Here is a 19574-nt window from a genome sequence, read left to right on the forward strand (position 1 = left end):
AGTGAAGCACAAAATCAATCATAGAAAGAATAACACAATCTATTTCAAGTATGAATGCAGATACAACACAAAATCTAAAAATATTATTACGGCTGCATTTCAATTAAAATTTTTAATTGCAATTTATCACGCAATTAAAGGTATTTTATTTTTTGTTTTTTTTAAATTTCCCACTGCAGCTCCTCCTGACTTTGGGCAGCTCATTTAACCCTTCAAAGCTCCAGCTACAAAATAAGTATTTGATATGATTGTAACCATAGAAAGTCAGCGTAGCAAATGCCTTCTCCCTTCCCTAAAGGGCCGATAACCTCCCTCCATCCCATTTCCATAGCCAACGTCTCTCCCTTTCTCTTCTAAGTGGGTGTGGCTCACTGGTTGAGCCGCTGCCTCTGCACCCAGAGGGTGTGAGATCAAATCCCAGTGCTTCCCCTTGGGGCAGCTCTTCAAAATGGTTGCTGCGAATGTGAGCTGCCGCAGCAGTCATTTTGAAGAGCTGCCAGAAGGGGCATGAGCAAGGGAGGCTGTGCTCCTGCCCCCCGCTGGACCACCAGGGACAATACAAAGATAAGCCTGGCTTGGCCTACCTGGATATTGGTGAGGGGGGTTTCCAGAGGGGTGTTGTTATGGGCTGAGGGAAGGGGTACGGGCAAAGGAGATGGTTGAGAGGGTGGCATGGTTGGATGGGATCAGGAGCAAGTGGTTTGTTTTTTGTTTTTTTTAGTTATGCGGGCACCAGCTCAATATTCATTGCCAGCACCCGTATAGTAAGAACATAAGAAGTTGCCTCCGCTGAGGCAGACCAGAGGTCCATCTCGCCCAGCGGTCTGCTCCAGCGGCGGCCCATCAGGCCCATTGCCTGAGCAGTGGTTCCAAACTATCCCTATGACCTACCTCTACTCCTATCTGTACACCTCAATTCCTTTATCCTCTAGGAACCTATCCAAACCTTCTTTGAAGCCTTGTAATGTGCTCCGGCCTATCACAGCCTCCGGAAGCGCGTTCCATGTATCCACCACCCTCTGGGTGAAAAAGAACTTCCTGGCGTTTGTTCTAAACCTGTCCCCTTTTAATTTCTCCGAGTGCCCCCTTGTACTTGTGGCTCCCCATAATCTGAAAAATCTGTCCCTGTCTACCTTTTCTATACTCTTCAGGATCTTGAAGGTTTCTATCATGTCTCCTCTAAGTCTCCGCTTTTCCAGGGAGAACAGCCCCAGCTTTTTCAGTCTGTCAGTATATGAGAGGTTTTCCATACCCCTTATCAGTTTAGTTGCTCTTCTCTGGACTCCCTCAAGTACCGCCATGTCGTTCTTGAGGTACGGCGACCAGTACTGGACACAGTATTCCAGATGTGAAATGGCCTGATTTAAGACAGCTTTTAAACAGTCCTAAATTAGGCTTCTCAGCTGTGCATCTATGGCACTGAATATTGCCAGCACCCGCAAAACTGCATGCATGCATGCATGTGATGCCATCACGTCACATCCGTGAATGCACAAAGGCCCTCCAGACACAGCCCCAAGCTCAACGCTTTTCAAAACCCAAACAAACGGCCGGGTTTTGAAAACCCGTCCGGACACCTGGACAGTCCTCTAAAAAGAGGACATATAGGGTTAAATCTGGACATCTGGTAACCCTACCCAGCACAGACCACTGGGGAACCCCACCATCTGCCCTTCTCCATTGAGAATACTGACCATTTAACCCTGTTCTCTGCTTTTTTAAATCTTTCAACCAGTTCTTAATCCACAACAGGGCATTCCCTCCTATCCCATGACATTCTGATTTCCTCAGGAGAATTTTAATGAAGTACTTTGTCAAATACATATTGAAAATCCAGATCACAATATCGCCCAGCTCACCTTTATCCACGTGCCATCTGTCGGGCCACTATTTACCAGCTATGCGGCTTTCATTGCATCACATCTGTATCAGTTACCACGCTGGATGCTGTGTCAGCAGAAGGGATATGCAAAAAAGATAAAGAAACATAAGAAAAAACTGCAAGCAACCCAAAAGTAATGTTGGTGCTGAGAGATGCTCTCCTTAAACTCCCCTTCCTAGGTGTGTGGCTCATATTTCCCTAGTACTGTGAGAGCAAAAAGGAAGGGCAAAATAAGAGATTTGTTTTAACCTTGAGAACTCTACCTATTCCCCAAACTATGACTCAGCATTTTATTGGAGGACTGAAGGAGGCTGGGGGGGTCACAAGGAGTTCCATCACTGTTGATGCCAATGAGGGAGCCTTGTCCCATCCATAGGGGAAGGTGTTCCAAACCCTGAACCAGCTCTGGGTCTCAGAATAGACGTTGCTGTGAATGTGCCAAGGAAATCAGAGGCAGTGTGCAATGGGAGACCCTTACCTCCCAGGCTCAATCCATTTCCCCTTATAGCTTGGATATATTGAATCCCCCTCCCTCCCCATTCCATACACACACACACACACACACTTAAACCCCCAGCTCATGTTCTCCTTTTCCATTCTCCAGTCTCATCTCCCCCATCGCTCACCCTGAAAAGCTAAGTGGTGGCTTTTACTGAGGTCTTTTTCTCCACTTTTGGCATACGGTGCGCTCTCAGAATTGGGTCCTTTTACCTGCCTCAGCATCAGAAGAGAGTAGACCAGTGTTTTGTATTGTATGATTTTCTACTCTGTCCTCACTAGATAGTTCTTGTGTGAATATCTACCGTCTCCCATTTAGGAGGTGCTAAGGGTTCCATGTTAACCCAGCATTATTCAGTGAGCATGCCAGAGATGTAGTTAGATGGGGGTGCAAGGGGAGCAGCTTTTCACCCAGATGGATTGTGAAAGAAGCGGCACCCACGTGGATCAGCCCTTCAGCTTCCCACCGGCAATTTTAATGCAATCCCTAATCCTATCTCGACTAGACTACTGTAATGCAACACTAGTTCTTTGCTCTACAACTTTGCTATTGCGTCTACAACTAGTTCAAAATGCAGCAGTAAGAATCATATACGGACTATGGAAATTGGAACACCTGCAGCCCTACTATAAGGACCTACATTGGCTGCCAATAACCGCAAGAATCAATTTTAAACTAGGCATCACTGCCTTTAAGATCCTAAGAGGGATCGTCCCCCGCCTTTCTAACAGAGTTGACCGTCCTACTCCAGGGTGCCTGCAACAGATATTCCACCAGAAGTCTTTTGCACTTAGAAGACGTTTGAGATCAGAAAATAGTATGAAATTGAGTTTGGAGGGTAAGATGTCAATCTCTCATGTTAGGGTCGGGACAACAATGCTGTCTGTGGCAGGTGCAAAGCTTTGGAATGCACTGCCTGGAATTTTGCGCTATTGTGCTGGGACTCGGAGGATGAATTTCAAGAAAATGTTGAAAACACAACAGTTTGTTAATGCTTCCTGGAATTCCGTGATATTTTGCTGGAAGGATGAATTTCAAGAAAATGTTTGCTAATGCCTTCCTGTGTTAGTTTTGCTGAAACCTGATCTCCGAGTGTCTGTTTATGGAGCGAATATGCGGTATGTAAATTTTCAAATAAATAAAATTCCCAGCATGCAACAATATAAAGTCTACCAGGCAAATTACCTTAGCCATCCACTAACAATTCGCAAAATGCTGGAACCAACTAATCTAATCTGAATTTCTGCATCACACTTATCCAGTAGAGGTTCAAGGCAATTTACAAGTTAAGATGCCCATAAAGAAGTGTGAGGAATAGTAGTTACATCACAAGATGGCAAGAAAAGGTTACATTAGGACAGAAGGAAAGGGATAAACAGTAGCGGTGGGGGGGGGGGGGGGGATGGCAATTGCAGATTCACAAATGGAAAATGGGAGTGTAGAGAAAGTCAAATGGGGTAGAAAAATGGTGAAGATTCTTAGGGCTCCTTTTACTAAGGTGCGCTAGCGTTTTTAGCGCACGCAGGATTTTAGCTCGCTACAGGGCTTCAAAGAAGGTTTGGATAGGTACCTGGAGGACAAAGGGATTGAGGGGTACAGATAGGAGTGGAGGTAGGTTTAGGGTTAGGATTAGAGGTAAGTTACAAAATTAGTCTGGGACCACTGTTCAGGCAATAGGCCTGATGGGCCGCCGCGGGAGCGGACCGCTGGGCGAGATGGACCTCTGGTCTGCCTCAGCGGAGGCAACTTCTTATATTCTTATGTTCTTAACGCCAGCTCAATGCTGGCGTTAAGGTCTAGCGTGCGCACGGCAATTCAGCGCACGCTATTCCATGCGTTAAAGCCCTAACACAGTTTTGTGAAAGGAGCCCTCAGTTTGGCAGATGTGCTGAGTTACTGAGTTGTAAGGAATTCATCAGACAAGTATATTTTCAGCCTTTTCCTGAAGGTGAGATAGTTTGTCTCTAAACTACCATTTGCATTACAATCTTGTGACCACTACCTAAGGTTCAGAAAACTTCTAGAAGAATATCTGTACCAAGACAGGGAGCCAACCCTGAAATAACTGAAATAGTACTCCTGAGACAAAACGAAGAGTCAACAATGACCTACTTTTACTTTATAACATTTTATTGAAGAAATATAATAAATACATAATAATATAACACAGTAAAATAGTCATTACATTTAAATTGACCATATTAACTTCTAATAAATGTTTATCATTCCTTCAAAATAAATTTTTATATCTCTCAATATGTTCCCTCAATTTCCGACCCTCCCCCCCCTACTTTTGAAACTACAACCTAACTCTATTAATAGTTGTACTGATCTACCTGTATTAGCAACCCTGTTGAATGTCCGTGCCAATCTGTCCATTGAAACTTCTTTGGTAACTGACCCAACCTCTTGTAATGTTAATACGACCTTGAACTGAATAGGTAAAGGTGGACTAGAAAACCTGATTAACATAACATAACATTTAGGGAGGTTCCTGTGGGTAGAGTGACACTAATAGTTTGAGAGTTGTGGAACCACAGAACTGTGGGTTTTATTGTGTTTAGTTTGAGTTTGTCGAGTGTTACCCAAATGGTTTCTTCTTCAGTGATTTCGGAGAAGCAAGAAAAAACAGCAGGGGTTAATAGCGGGTTGGCAGAGCAGACGGGAGGGATAGGTGGAGGTGATCTGGTCAATCGTTTGAACCTGGAAGTACTCAGCCATACTCTGGGGAGAAAGTGAAAGAGGTGTTGGAGGTGAGAACACTTTGAGTAGAGAGTTGAGCTGTGGCAAGAGATGGCAGAGTTGGATATATAGGCTGCACCTTCAAAAAGATATAAAAAGGATGGCATTGGTCCAGAGGAAGCCTACTAAAACGGTGCCTGGTCTTCGTCATAAGGAATATGGAGACAGACTTAAAGATCTCAATCTATATACTTTGGAGGAAAGGCGGGAGAGGGGAGATATGATAAAGAGTCATTTAAATACCTATGTGATGTAAATGTGCATGAGTTGAGTCTCTTTCATTTGAAAGGAAGCTCTGGGATGAGAGGGCATAGGATGAAGTTAAGAGCTGATAGGCTCAGGAGTAAAATAAGGAAATACTTTTTTTACAGAAAGGGTGGTAGTTGGGTGGAACAGTCTCCCGGAAGAGGTGGTGGAGACAGAGACTGTGTCTGATTTCAAGAAAGCCTGGGATAGGCACGTGGGATCTCTTAGAGAGAGGAAGAGATAACGGTTACCGGTACTGCGGATGGGCAGACTGGATGGGCCATTTGGCCTTTATCTGCCATCATGGTTCTATATTGGGTTATCATATGGCTCCAGAAAAAAGAGCCATATAGTTTTCTAGAACAAAAGAATTAAAGAAGCTAGTAATTAATTTGAATCAGTTATCTAGAAAAAAGAGGACAGATTGAGACATTTGGGTTTGTCAAAGTCCCTCCTCGAGGGCCGGAATCCAGTCGGGTTTTCAGGATTTCCCAAATGAATATGCATTGAAAGCAGTGCATGCAAATAGATCTCATGCAGATTCATTGGGGAAATCCTGAAAACCCGACTGGATTCTGGCCCTCGAGGACCGACTTTGACACCTGTGGAGTACTTCCATTGAAAGTAATGGAAGTAAAACCCGGATTTCCTAATCCGTCCTCCTTTTTCTGGAGCCGGAGCCATAAGGTAACCCTAAAGAGAACTAGTCAAGTGGGTGTGGTAAGTCTTGTTTTTGCAAATGAAAGGGTGGACTGGAAAGAGGTGAGCAGGCCTTTGCATCGCACTAAGTCAGCATGAGCGCGGGATTTCATCCAAAGATGTTCACGCCCAGGCACTGCCACTGACCAGAAAAGAGTTAAAATAAAATCCCGCCCCCGACGCTGAAAGGCGCTCGCCGGTTGGCCATATTCGTTAATCCCCGCCCCCCTCCCCGAAGGACGCGCCCTGGTTGGCCAGGGAGGAATTATACCCTGCCCCCGTGCACGCGGAACAGTTTTTGTTTTGATGCGTGACAGTTGGGGGCGCGAGGCGTGGTGCTCTCCCGGGTGGCCCAGTCGCCCGCGTGACAGCGAGAGTAACTTTGGGGAGGAGGAGTGCTGGAAGGTACGGTAGCGCGGGCTTGGCCGGAGGGGTGGGTCACGCGGGAGTCGCTTTCACAGAGGTGTATCCTGCTTCTGAGGAGGAGCCGGCGCGTGGCTCTCGGGCTGGGCGCGAGGGCGGTAGGCGGGCCCTCCTTCTGGTCCTCCACGCTGCTCCTTTCTGCCGAGTCACGGTGAGCGGGCGCGCGCGGGCGTCTTTAAATCCCCTGCCGCGTGCCGGCGCTTGCTGTCATTGCGTTCTACAGAGGCGCTCGCGGAGTCTGCGGGTTAGTCCCGGTTCTGCTGTTGCGAAGATATCGGGCTTCTCCTTTTAAGCGGTATTTTGTTTATCTTTAGTTTCTCCTGTTTTATTTTTCTGCTCAATCTTTCTAGTTTTTTTTTTTTTGCTTTAAGGGAAAGGGACTATAGTGTATAAATATGATATTTTCTCGAGACCTTACTTAGGAGTTATTTTCGAGTTCATTCTGTTATAACCTGAAAGAGAGAGAATAAGGGCTCCTTTTACGAAGCCGCGTTAAGCAATTTAACGCCCGCTAGCCGCTCAGGCAGTAGTGTTTCGGCTAGCACGGGGGTTAGCACGTGTTAAAAATGTGCGTGGGATAAAGCCGCTAACGTGGCTTCGTAAAAGGAGTCCTAAGGGCTCCTTTTACAAAGGTGCGCTAATGTTTATAAGCTCATGCACGAAATTATTGCGCGCTATGCCACGCAGTGCGCTAACGCGGCTTTGTAAAAGGAGCCCTAGTTTTTTTAAGCGCATGCACGAAATTATCGCGCGTTATTCCACGCAGTAGCTAACGCGGCTTTGTAAAAGGAGCCCTAGTTTTTTTAAGCGCATGCACGAAATTACCGCGCGCTACGCTACACAGTACGCGTCTAGAATAACGCCAGCTCAATGCTGGCTATTCACGCATTAAGGCTCTAACACACCTTAGTAAAAGGAGCCCTTAGTAAACTTGTATTGCTTGTTTTATTGAGATATTGATGCATTTTTTTTATAGTGCTTTGTAATGTCTGCACTTATCTAGCATCATTTTCCTCCACTTATTTTGTTCTTGTTTCCTTTCTTCCTCATTTGTCTCTTTTTTTTTTTCTCTCTAGAAAAATCCCCCTCCTCATCCTCTCTGATTTCCAGTAGCAGAGGAACACCTTTTTGATTTTGAGGGGTCAAACAAATTAATTTTCATGCTATGGTCCCAGTGACTCAACCTGTTCCACTTGTTTATTTCTGACCACACCCCCACCATCAGCACCCTGTGACCTGTTGATAGATTTTAGTATTTGCATGAGCACACACCCAGTGCTGCAGTAACAGATGTTAAATTCTGAACCTTCCTGACATATCTGTTTAACTCCTCTTACAAAGGGCACTAAAGTCAGCCACCGTCTTTAGCAATGATTGCTTTTACTGACCCGATGCACAAAACGGCCCTCCTCTGTCTTTTTTCATGTCGATTGCCCATTTTCCGATCCAGCCATTCAAATTAGCTAAAACCCAATGCAAAGTAGCCAAGCGGCTGATGCACTATCATCACATGGCTATTCCCCCCCCCAAAAAAAAAAAAAAATTGGGTTTTAGCGATCGTAAAAACGATGTAAATAACACTTAGGGACGTGCTGAAAATTTGCACTAATCCATCCATACCTCTCCCGTGGCCATACCCCTCTTTTGAGCTTCACCCTATGGCAATGGTCTGAAACTTGCGGCCCGGGGACCACATGCGGCCCGCCAGGTCCTATTTTGAGGCCCTTGGTATGTAGCGGTATATAAAAAATAAATTACATTACATTACATTACATTACATTTATCATAATCACAAAAGTAAAACCGTTTCTTGATCATATGTCTCTTTAGCTATAAATGACAATATTATTATTAAGACTTAGCCAAAAGGAAAGATTTATAAACTATAAAGAGTTTTACCTCATGCAAAATAGTCATTTCTTTAATAAGACATTAACTGTGTTTTTTGAGGCCTCCAAGTACCTACAAATCCACAATGTGGCCCTGCAAAGGGTTGGAGTTGGAGACCACTGCCTATGGGATTTGGGCTCTGATATTATAAAACAGCATGCAGGCAGATGAGCATGAAAAACCAAATTAGTGCCAATTTTCTTGCAATTAAGGTTAATTGGTAACTAATAGCATGTTGTATCAATTTGTGCACGCATCGTGGAATCCACATCGAAATTTGGGCACCATATATATAATCCAGGGATTTTCACATTACTGTGGCTATAATAGCAAACATTATAGTATGTTTAAAAAAGAATTTGATTGATTTGGGAGGCAGATATTCTGGAACTCTCATCAGTTTTAATGCTGAGAGGAAAGGTTAGAGCCGTAACCTGTTTAATAAATATTAACATAAGAACATAAGCAGTGCCTCCGCCGGGTCAGACCATAGGTCCATCCTGCCCGGCAGTCCGCTCCCGCAGCGGCCCAAACAGGTCACGACCTGTCTGAATCACCAGAAGGGGCTCCCTTGCCACCTTGGTTTCTCATTGAAGTCCTATCTTCCCATCGTAGTCCTAACCCTTGCACATGCACGACCTGTTGGGTTTCTATACTTATTACCTGGTTTGCTTTCTATACTTATTACCTGGTTAGCTTTCTATACCTGTGTTACATCCCAGCACCTCTCTCAGTATCCCACGATCCCTTTATCCCTCAGGAATCCGTCCAATCCCTGTTTGAATCCCTGTACCGTACTCTGCCTGATCACTTCCTCCGGTAGCACATTCCAAGTGTCCACGACCCTTTGGGTGAAAAAAAACTTCCTTGCATTTGTTTTCAACCTATCTCCCTTCAGTTTCTCCGAATGCCCCCTCGTACTTGTTGTCCCCTTCAGTCTGAAGAATCTGTCCCTATCCACCCTCTCTATGCCCCTCATGATCTTGAAGGTCTCTATCATATCTCCCCTGAGCCTCCTTTTTTCCAGAGAGAAGAGCCCCAGCCTATCCAACCTCTCGGCGTATGGGCAGTGTTCCAGCCCTCTTACCAGTTTCGTTGCTCTCCTTTGGACTCTCAAGTACCGCCATGTCCTTCTTGAGGTGTGTTTGAGATAAAGCCTACAATAGTTTCACCATTTGAATTTAAAAATCCCCAAAACTATAGATCATATACGCCCTGCTCTAATTGGACCATTCGTTCTTTGCAAGAGTTCCCATTATGCTATTCAAAAATCCTGATTTTTATTTTTCCTAATACAATGTTTTTAATTGCCAGGTCAAGATCTGAAAAAAACAGGGGTTTTGTTTTCCTTCCCCCCTGAAGCCGGAATGTCTGTCAGGAAAGTTACCCAAATTGTCCTTAGTAAGGAACAGTCGGAGGGGGTTGGGGCTCGTGTTCGAAGAAGCATTGGAAGAACCGAGGTATGTGTGGGGGTTACATTTGGGCTTTGTTAAAGTACAAACTAATATCCTTAATTGTTGGAAGTGGTCCAGGGTCATTGTATGGATATATGCAAGTACAACATTATGTAAGTCAAATCATAAGAGGGGGTTTTTCATTGGGTGTACATGAAAGGATTTAAAATTTTTTTTAATCAATGTAATGATGTTCCTATTTCTGTATTGTTTATTGTTTAATTAGTTTTTTGATTAAACGCTTTATCGATTCTGCAAAGCGTTGTACAAAGCATTAAATAAAATCACATTTCAACAAACCAAATTACAATAAAACATACTTTCAAAAAAAGAACTATAAGACAAACTACTACACATACTAAGTTAATTATGGATGAACGAACAGAAGACACACAAAGGAAAAAGGGAAGAAATACAATAGCTATAGTAAATGAGAGAAACATTAAAGGTAAGCACAAAAGGGCAGGAATTAATAGAAAAAAAAAAGAAGACTAAAATAACTTTAGTTAAAATCAGCTTAAAAAAAAAAAAAAAAAGAATGATAAAACTTTAGTTAAAAGCATCTTTAAAAAGGAAACATTTTAAGTTGCTTTTGTTATCTTTGTTATATTAATTGTGGTGGTGTTTGATCCCAAATAGAACATATGTGAATATTATACATCGTTTGCATAAAATTATTACAGGATATGTTTGGAGAGAATGTACGTATAGAGTTTTGCATAGGGCATATTTCTTACAGGTACAACAAGCGTTTCATGCAGGATTAGTTAATTCTCCTATTTGTATCAAATGTGAGAAAGATTCTAATACTATATCTCGTGCATTTTGGAAATGTCATCTTGTTAAATCTTTCTGGTCTGCCATTATGGAATTGTCAATTGGTGGAATCTCCAAAAGGGGTATTATTTGGTAAAGCAGCAGCTTGTGAGGTTTTTGGACAGGATAGATGTATTTTATTTCAAAAAGCATGTATAATAGGTCATAAATGTATATTGCAATATTGGTTACAGAAAGATCCTCCTAGTTATTGGCATTGGAGGAATCAATTACATCGTTTAATTTTATTTGAGGTTTGGGAGGTTCGTAAATTTCCTAGAAGAATAAGTTTATTTTTAAAAATTTGGGACCCTTATATACAAAAATTATCCTCAAAAGCAAGAAGTATGATTCTTAATACTTTATATTAAAGCTATGTAAATGTTCTTTGCATTTTTATATACTTGGTATTTCATGTCACCTTTCATTCTAGGGTAGGGGTGGAATAGGAAGGATGATTTTAATATATGTTAAATTACTTGAACTGTATTTCTCTTTAATTCATTTATTATAATGTTGTAATATTAAAACAATGGGGGGAAATAAGGGGGGGGTAGAGGGTAAGGGGGGTTTGAAATTGAGGGAATGTATTGAGAGATGTAATAGGTAATTTGAAAAATTTATTTTGAAGGAACGATAAACATTTATTAGAAGTTAATATGGTAAATTTAAATATAAAGACTATTTTACTGAATTATATTATTATGTATTTCTTGCATTTCTTCAATAAAATGTTATAAAGTAAAATTCTTTAAGCGGTGGAGGTGAAATTAAAGTGGATAGAATGGCAAAGCAATGCAATGGATCTGCTTCTTTGGAGTGCAAATGCATTAAAAAGGCAGCAAATACGGATTGAGGATTGGATTTTGCTCAATCTCCAATCTCTTAAATTTATTTGTAGATTTTATCTTTATTATTCTTGGAATTTTATCTTTTCTGTTTTAATAATTGTTTATTCAGGTACTTTTTCTAGATTGCAAGCCTTCTGGACAGAAGGGGAAGTTCTAAGTACCTGTATTTTATTGTAAACAGCTTGGTGTCGGGTCAAAAGCGCACCGGGACAAAGGCGCGCCCAGACAATTGAGCGCAGCGCAGAGGCGCGCGCCGCTCTAAATTACTGTTTTTAGGGCTCCGATGTGGGGGGGGAAACCCCCCCCACTTTTCTTAATAGACATTGCGCCGCGTTGTGGGGGATGTGGGGGGTTGTAACCCCCCACATTTTACTGAAAACTTCACTTTTTCCCTGTTTTTAGGGAAAAAGTTCAGTTTACAGTAAAATGTGGAGGGTTACAACCCCCCAAACCCCCCATAACGTCGGCGCGATGTCTATTAAGTAAACTGGGGGGGTTCCCCAACAAAACCCCCCGTCGGAGCCCCTAAAAACTGTAATTTTGAGCGGCGTGCACCTCCGCGCTGCGCTCAATTATCGGCGCGCGCTTTTGTCTTTCGCGCCGTTGTCTATGAACCAAACAGCTTAGATCTGTAATAAGCTTAAGCAGTATATCAAATGTTAATAAAACATAAACATTTCATTTAAAAAAAAAAGTACAAACTAAGAGGGGTAATTATAGAAACGGAGCCTAAATTTATGCGTCAGTGGCTGCTTTACTGGTGCTTAAGTAACAAACAGCATTTAAAATGTCAAAAAGGCAGCATTAAAGCGCCTAAATGATATATGCCGAAATATCTTTCACGGAGGCGCGATTCTCTATAGGGAACTGTTGCGTGATTGACACGCGATCGGCAGCCGCCAATATCAGTGCCCTATAGAGAATCCAGGCCTAAATGCTTTGTAATACGAGGATCATTTCATAAATAATGCACACTATTTTTAAAATTTACATTTTTTTTTTTTTTTCCAAGTATTTCTTTACAGTTCTTCAGTATAGTCTCCCGGCTTTGCAATGACCGACTTCCAACGTTTGGAAAGTTTCATTATTCCATCCCAAGACACTATTTTTGTTCAGTTGCCAAATGGCTCGGGGACCAGCAGAAGGAAGCTCTTCCAGAGATGCAAAACGATGTTCACGCATAGGTTGTTTCGACTTTGGAAAAAGGTGGAAGTCTGGTGGACTCATGGCTGGACTGAAGGGATCATGAGTTTCGTCAGCCGTAAACCTGAAGTCATTATGCCATTGTATAGATCCATGGTGAGGCCCCACCTGGAATACTGTGTGCAATTCTGGAGGCCGCATTACCGTAAGGATGTTCTGAGACTAGAGTCGGTCCAGAGAATGGCCACCCGGATGGTCTCGGGACTCAAGGATCTCCCGTACGAGGAGCAGCTAAAGAAGTTACAGCTCTACTCACTCGAGGAACGCAGAGAGAGGGGAGACATGACGTTCAAGTATCTCACGGGCCGTATCGAGTTGGAAGAAGATATCTTCTTTTTCAAGGGTCCCACGGCAACAAGGGGGCATCCGTGGAAACTCAGGGGCGGGAAACTGCACGGTGACACCAGGAAATTCTTTTTCACTGAAAGGGTGGTTGATCGCTGGAATAGTCTTCCACTTCAGGTCATTGAGGCCAACAGCGTGCCTGATTTTAAGGCCAAATGGGATAGACATGTGGGATCTATTCAAAGAGATAGGTAGGGGAGGGTCATTGGGGTGGGCAGACTAGATGGGCCGTGGCCCTTATCTGCCGTCTATTTCTATGTTTCTATGAGGTAACAACTCCCAGCTGTATTCGCGTAGTTTTACAATGACGACATTCCCTATGTGCGGGCGACCGTTGTCGGGAAGAATGATGGCCCAGCCAAGAGCAACTGAGGTCGAGTTTTGTGCATTTTTCGCAAAAAAAAAAAAATCATGATAATACACTGCTGTGATACTTCTTCCACATGGAACTTTGTCTGTGATGATGATGTCTTCATGATCATAAGCAAAAATCCATCATTTAAAAAAAAAAACTTTTGATTGAGCTCATTGAAATTTTTTTGGTCGTAGGGAAGATGGAGCTCTCCACCACTCATCATTGAAAAACTACGCAAATATGGCTGGGAGGTATTACCTCATGCATCTTAAAGTCCAGCCATGAGTCCACCAGACTTTGACCTTTTTCCAAAGTTGAAACAACCTATGTGTGGACATCGTTTTGCATCTCTGGAAGAGCTTTCTTCCGCCGGTACCCAAGCCATTCAGCAACTGAACAAAAATGGTGTCTTGGATGGAATAATGAAGCTTCCTGGATGTTGGGACTCCGTTATTGCAAAGCGGGGAGACTATATTGAAGGATTGTAAAGAAATACTTGAAAAAAAAACAAAACATGTAAATTTAAAAAAAAAAAAATAGTGTGCATTATTTATAAAAGGACCCTCGTAATTAAGAGTTATTTGTAGAATGTTGATTATGCTGCCGAAAGCACAAGACTGCAGATAAGCAATTTGCAATAAATTGGGAAAAGAGAAAATAAAAGTAATCAAAGGAATGTTGAAGGGGGTGGGGGAAGAGACGACACATTGTCTGAAGGGTAGAAAATATGGATGTTGCATGTAGATAGAGATGTGCTATGGCTGGAGCACTGGATCCTCTGAGAGAGTGGGAGCTGGGAAGCCTTCAGCATGTACAGATGCTCAAGGCCTGGGCTGCCCAAGTCCGGTCCTCGAGATGTGCTAGCAGTCCAGGTTTTCAGGATATCCACAATGAATATGCATGAGAGAGATTTCCCTGCACTGCCTTCTTGGTATGCAAATCTCTCTCTCATGCATATTCATTGTGGATATCCTGAAAAGCTGGCCTGCCAGTAGATCTCGAGGACTGGATTTGGGCAGCCCTGCTCAAGACCCTTTAAGGCCCAGCTTGCTTTCACTTCCCTGTCAGCGGCAGCAGTGGCCAAGAGCGTGTGGTAACACGTGCCTGTCAGTGCGGAGGGGAGTGGGAAGCAAGAGAAGGGCTGGTTATGGGGTAGAAAAAACTACTTCAAATCGACTAAGACAAGATCCCCAATATTTGGCTTTTAAAAAAAAAAAAAAAATTGCCTCAAAATCTCAGCATATAGTTTACTTGATAATATACGGTACTCTTTAACAATAGCTCCCACACCCTTTTAAGCATTGAGATTAAAAATAAAAACATGAGTCATAAAAATAAAAACATGAGTCGTAAGGTTGGATGTTCCCTCCTTCATGTTTTGGCTCAACACCCGCATTAGGGGCCATGACTAGAACTTCTTTTGATGCTGCTTTTGTGTAATGTAGGATAATGTATTAAGACCCTTCAAGAAAAAGGACAAACAAACTAGAAATAGCTAAAAGCTGCTAAAATAATGGAAAACAGAAATAAAAAACAAAATCATAACTAAAATTTTTTATTCTCTTTATTTTTTTTAAATCATCACATTTCCAGGTACTCCCCAAATATGTCAAGCCATAACAATAGCACAAACAAATTTGGGAGCTTTTTTTTTTTTGGGGGGGGGGTTCTTTCTATACATGGTGCACGCTATCTGCTACAGGGCCCATTTTATTTTGGCCTTGCTGCAGGCGTTAATCTTTAGTGAACCAGCCCCTTAAGGTGTATCTGATAAAGTTATCACCCAGTTCAAGCACATAGGTTAATATTTGCAGCCAGAATCTTGCAAACTACCTAAGGCTATAACATAAATACAGCGGTACTTTGGTTTGCGAGCATAATTCGTTCCAGAAGCATGCTCATAATCCAAAGCGCTTGTTCCACATCCCCAAAACTGGCTGGTGTGAGGGAGAAGTTGTGCACGTAAGATGCGCACAAAGCCTATGCACTGGTTGTGCGACCGAGAAAGGAGGGATTCAAGGCAGAAGCACCGTGCCCGGTCCTGTCACTCACCCCCGTCATCCTCGTCAAAAGAGTTCATGCAGGGGAAGTAGATGGCGAGAGCCTCAAAGGACGCCAAGAGGCTGATCCGGCTCTGGGACTACTCCCGGGCTCCGCTGAAGGTTTGTCCAGTTTCGTTGCCGCATTTTCCACTTGAAGTACGGCATGCGGCGTCTTGGTGGAATTTAGGGGACCTCAGGAAGAAGAGGAAACCACGGCGTCTGCTCGCCCAGCTCTTCTGGCCACCAGAGCACGAGTCAGAGGCACTGAGGCATGTCCTGTCGCTGCCTTTCACGTGAACATCCTCTCGCCTCCTCCACTTTCCCGGTTCTTGGCAATGCAATGGCGGCAGAAGTGAGTGCAAGCACCACTGCTCCCTCAACTTTGGGGGGAGGGGCAGAGTGAGAAATCTGGGCAGGATCACGCTCATTGATGTGCAGACGTGCATGCCTGCGTGATGTGCTTTTAAGGCTTGTGGGAGTGTTTTGCTCATCTTGCAAAACACTCGCAAACTGCGTTTTAAATGTATTACAATTCAGACCATTTACCTACCGTATATACTCAAATATAAGTCGATCCGAACATAAGTCGCGTCCCCCATTCCCCCCCCCCCAAAAAAAGGAGAAAAAATGGTTGACTCTAATATGTCAGGGGCTTAATATTAAAGTGCCATGCCCTGCCAGGATCTGCACCCAGTGTCCCCTCCATCACACCCTCCCCTGCAAGGTTCTGCACTCAGCCCCCCTCCCTGCCAAGTTCTGCCCAGCCGCCTTCCCTCCCTGCCCTGAACTCAGTCCCATTCCCTACCAGGCTGTGAACCAAGCCCCCTTCCCTGCCAGGCTCTGAACACTGTCCCACCTTCCTTCCTGTACCCTCTGCCCACTAAAAAGAGCCAACCTCTTCGTAATGGCTTGATTGTCCCATACTCCCCTCTGCCCTCTAACCCAGCCAGCAGACTAACCATTCCCCTTAACGTAAACCACCTAGTGGTAGGCCGGGACAGGAGGGATCCCTCCCGTCTCCTGCCCCGGCCGACACTAACAATTACCGCCCTCCCTCCCTCCATCACGTACCTGTGTGTTCCTGGTGGTCCAGCGTGTATCCCGCGCTGAAATCCTCAAGATTGTCAAGGTAAGCAGCCAGCGGCGGTGCAGGGCTGGCCGACAGCCCGAAAAGCTCGCTGCTGCGTGCCGGCCTGGGCGCGCCGCTGGCTCCTTACCTTGACAATCTTCTTGAGGATTTCAGCGCGGGATACACACTGGACCACCAGGGAACACACAGGTAAGCGAAGGAGGGAGGGCGGTAATTGTTAGTGTTAGTAATTGTTAGGGATCCCTCCTGTCCCGGCCTAAGGCAGGCCTGCAGGAAGTCCGGGAGGATTTCGGGTGGTCACTGGGGGATGACCCGAATATAAACCTGGTCCCCCATTTTTTGGCCCAAAAATCTCAGTTTATATTAGAGTATATACGGTAAGTTTCACAACAACAATCCAACAAGGCTGCGGTAAGCGTGGAATCACTGAAAACCAAAGAAAGATACTGCAGAAACGACGTTCTTGATGACGAGTCTTTATTTGAATCAATCAATGTGTGAATGTGGTCCACCTATATGGAACAGGGACCCAACACGGTTTGTGTTTTCGACTAACACGTCTTCCTCAGGGGTCCACTAAGAATTTGAGCGGGCCACAAACAGAACTCATGGGAAGAGCTACGTCATAGCGGATAGCTCAGGGCTGCCCAAGTCCGGTCCTCGAGATTTACTGGCAGGCCAGGTTTTCAGGATATCCACAATGAATATGCATAAGAAAGATTTGCCTGCACTGCCTTCTTGGTATGCAAATCTCTCTCGAATATAAGTAGTGCGGCTTAATACTCAAGTGCCCTCCCCTGTCAGGCTCTGCATCCAGCCTACCTGCCCTGTCCGTCGTACCTCCTCTGCCGATCCCTGGTGGTCCATAGGTGCAGCGGACAGGAGCAAGCTTTCCTCGCTCCTGTCCTGCTGCTAGCCTGGTCGGTTGGTGGCCGCCGCGAGTTTTGAGTTTCTTCAGCCACTGAGTGGCACTGAGCAGGAGCGCACTTCGGTGCTGCTGCTCGACGCTGAGCGGCTTCCTGACTGGCTCCTGCGAAGAAACCAGAAGTCTCGGCAGCCACCAACCAACCAGGGTTAGCAGCGGGACAGGAGCGCGGGAAGCTTGCTCTTGCCCGCTGCACCTCTGGACCACTTGGGATCAGCAGAGGAGGTACGATGGACATGGCAGGGAGGGGGGCATGGTGCAGAGCCTGGTGGCAGCCTGCAATAAGTCTTGGAGGGGGGTGCTAGCCCAATTATAAACCCTGCTAAGTTAAGTGTTTTCACCACATTCTCTGGCAATGAATTCCAGAATTTAATTGCATGTTGAATGAAGAATTATTTTTCTCCACTTTGTTGTAAATTGTAGTGTTTAGGGGGCAAGGCAACCCTGAACTTTCTGGTGGTTTGTTTTTGTGGAAAAATTGTCAACAGGAAGAAAAGGTAGCAAAAAGATAAAATAGTGCAGTTGGGATCTTGTTAAGGTCTGTACTGTTGGACCAAAACTAAAGACAAGTATTGGTCATCCTGCTTGTTAATGATTTCCTGATAGGCATGTGAAAATGAGCAGGATGTGTGTTAAAAAAATCATGGGTGGAGTTCTTGCTGCTTTTAATTGCCAGAGTTGGCAGTGAACAAGAGGGAAAGCAGACCAACCCTGTTTATATTTTGATATTGTGGCAGCTTTTTTCAATTTCGGCTTGATAACAACCTTTTCTCTTTGGAGTTTTTGGAACTGAAACCCACTCAGTCCTGTACTTGGAGCAGCCTAGGGCAAGGAAAGAGAGACTCGTAGATTGTGTAGTAATATAGTAAATGAACATAAGAATAGCCTTACTGGGTCAGACCAATGGTCCAAGTCCAGCAGGCCCATTCTCACGGTGGCCAATCCAGGTAACTAGTACCTGGCCAAACCCCAAGGAATAGCAATATTCCATACAGAATCCCAAAGAACTGCAAGATTCCAGAATCCCAGAGAGCAACAAGATTCTAGAACTCCAAATAGTAACCACATTCCATGCTACCCATCCAGGGCAAGTAGTGTCTTCCCCCATGCCTATGGACTTTTCCTCCGGAAACTTGTCCAAACCTTCCTTTAAACCAGCTACGCTATCCGCTCTTACCACATCCTCTGGCAATGCATTCCAGAGCATATCTATTCTCTGAGTGAAAAAAAAAATGTCCTCCTATTGGTTTTAAGTGTATTTCCCTGTAACTTCATCGAGGGTCCCCTAGTCTTTGTAATTTTTGATGGAGTGAAAAATCGATCCACTTGTATCCGTTGTACTCCACTCAGGATTTTGTAGACGTTGATCATATCTCCCCCTCAGCCTTCTGACAACAGAGATACCTGAATGGACCATCCAGTCTGTCCAACAGTGTTCCTTCTATTGTCTTCCTGTTTTCACTAAAGGCTTTTTTCATCTTATGTGACAATCTGTGCATTTTGGTGCTGAGTCTGTGTCCTTAAAATTCTGCTTGCTTCTGACAGTGCTATATAAATAGCAGAAAATTTAAGCTGAAGAAGTAAATGAAAACTTGTTTGCAAGCTATCTATTGTACAAAGGCTATAGAGCCGGTCCCAGACTGGCTTGGGTAGGTACTCCATATACTTCATTCTGCCAGAGAAAGACTGAAGACTGGAGGCCAGTTCTCGTAGGTCATTGTGGCACTGAAGGTAAAGCACTTCCACATGGATTCTGTTCGATCATAGTGGCAGTGGCACCGGGGGAATTTCTTGCCTTCCTCAATCTAACGAAGGCCTCCCATCGTCATATTTCCATCTTCCTGGCCCACAGGAAGTACTTGGCAATTTCATGTGCTGGAGCAACATTTCCAGTTTTCGGTGCTCATCTTCAGCCTGTCCATGCCACCTAGCACCTTTACCAAAATGGTGGTGGCAGCAGCGCATCTCCCCAAAGCTGGGATTCAGGTGCACCCATATTTGGGCGATTGACTCATCGGAGCTCCATCGAAGGAGGAAGACAAGCTGACAGTTTTGAGAGTGGTGCAGCTCTTAAGACTTGGGTTGGATAGTCAACTTCAAGAAAAGTCAGAC

The 19574-nt window shown here is 44.3% G+C and overlaps 1 protein-coding gene across 5 annotated transcripts in view; it reads left to right on the forward strand.

Annotated features, from left to right (window-relative positions):
• The first annotated feature begins 6346 nt into the window (after positions 1-6346).
• The window catches only part of PIR (pirin), a 78329-nt gene continuing 65101 nt past the window's right edge, over positions 6347-19574 (forward strand). For 2 of the 5 annotated variants that reach the window (XM_033950535.1, XM_033950540.1), the window contains exons 1-2: positions 6347-6473; positions 9696-9841. In XM_033950535.1, the coding sequence (XP_033806426.1) occupies positions 9749-9841 (93 nt within the window). In that variant the 5' untranslated portion in view covers positions 6347-6473; positions 9696-9748. Of the gene's footprint in view, positions 6474-6621; positions 6643-6685; positions 6787-9458; positions 9521-9695; positions 9842-19574 lie in introns of those variants that run through there. The other 3 variants (XM_033950539.1, XM_033950536.1, XM_033950538.1) reach the window with 3 other exon arrangements.

Source organism: Geotrypetes seraphini, chromosome 6 (assembly GCF_902459505.1).
Source record: "Geotrypetes seraphini chromosome 6, aGeoSer1.1, whole genome shotgun sequence".
NCBI lineage: Eukaryota > Metazoa > Chordata > Amphibia > Gymnophiona > Dermophiidae > Geotrypetes > Geotrypetes seraphini.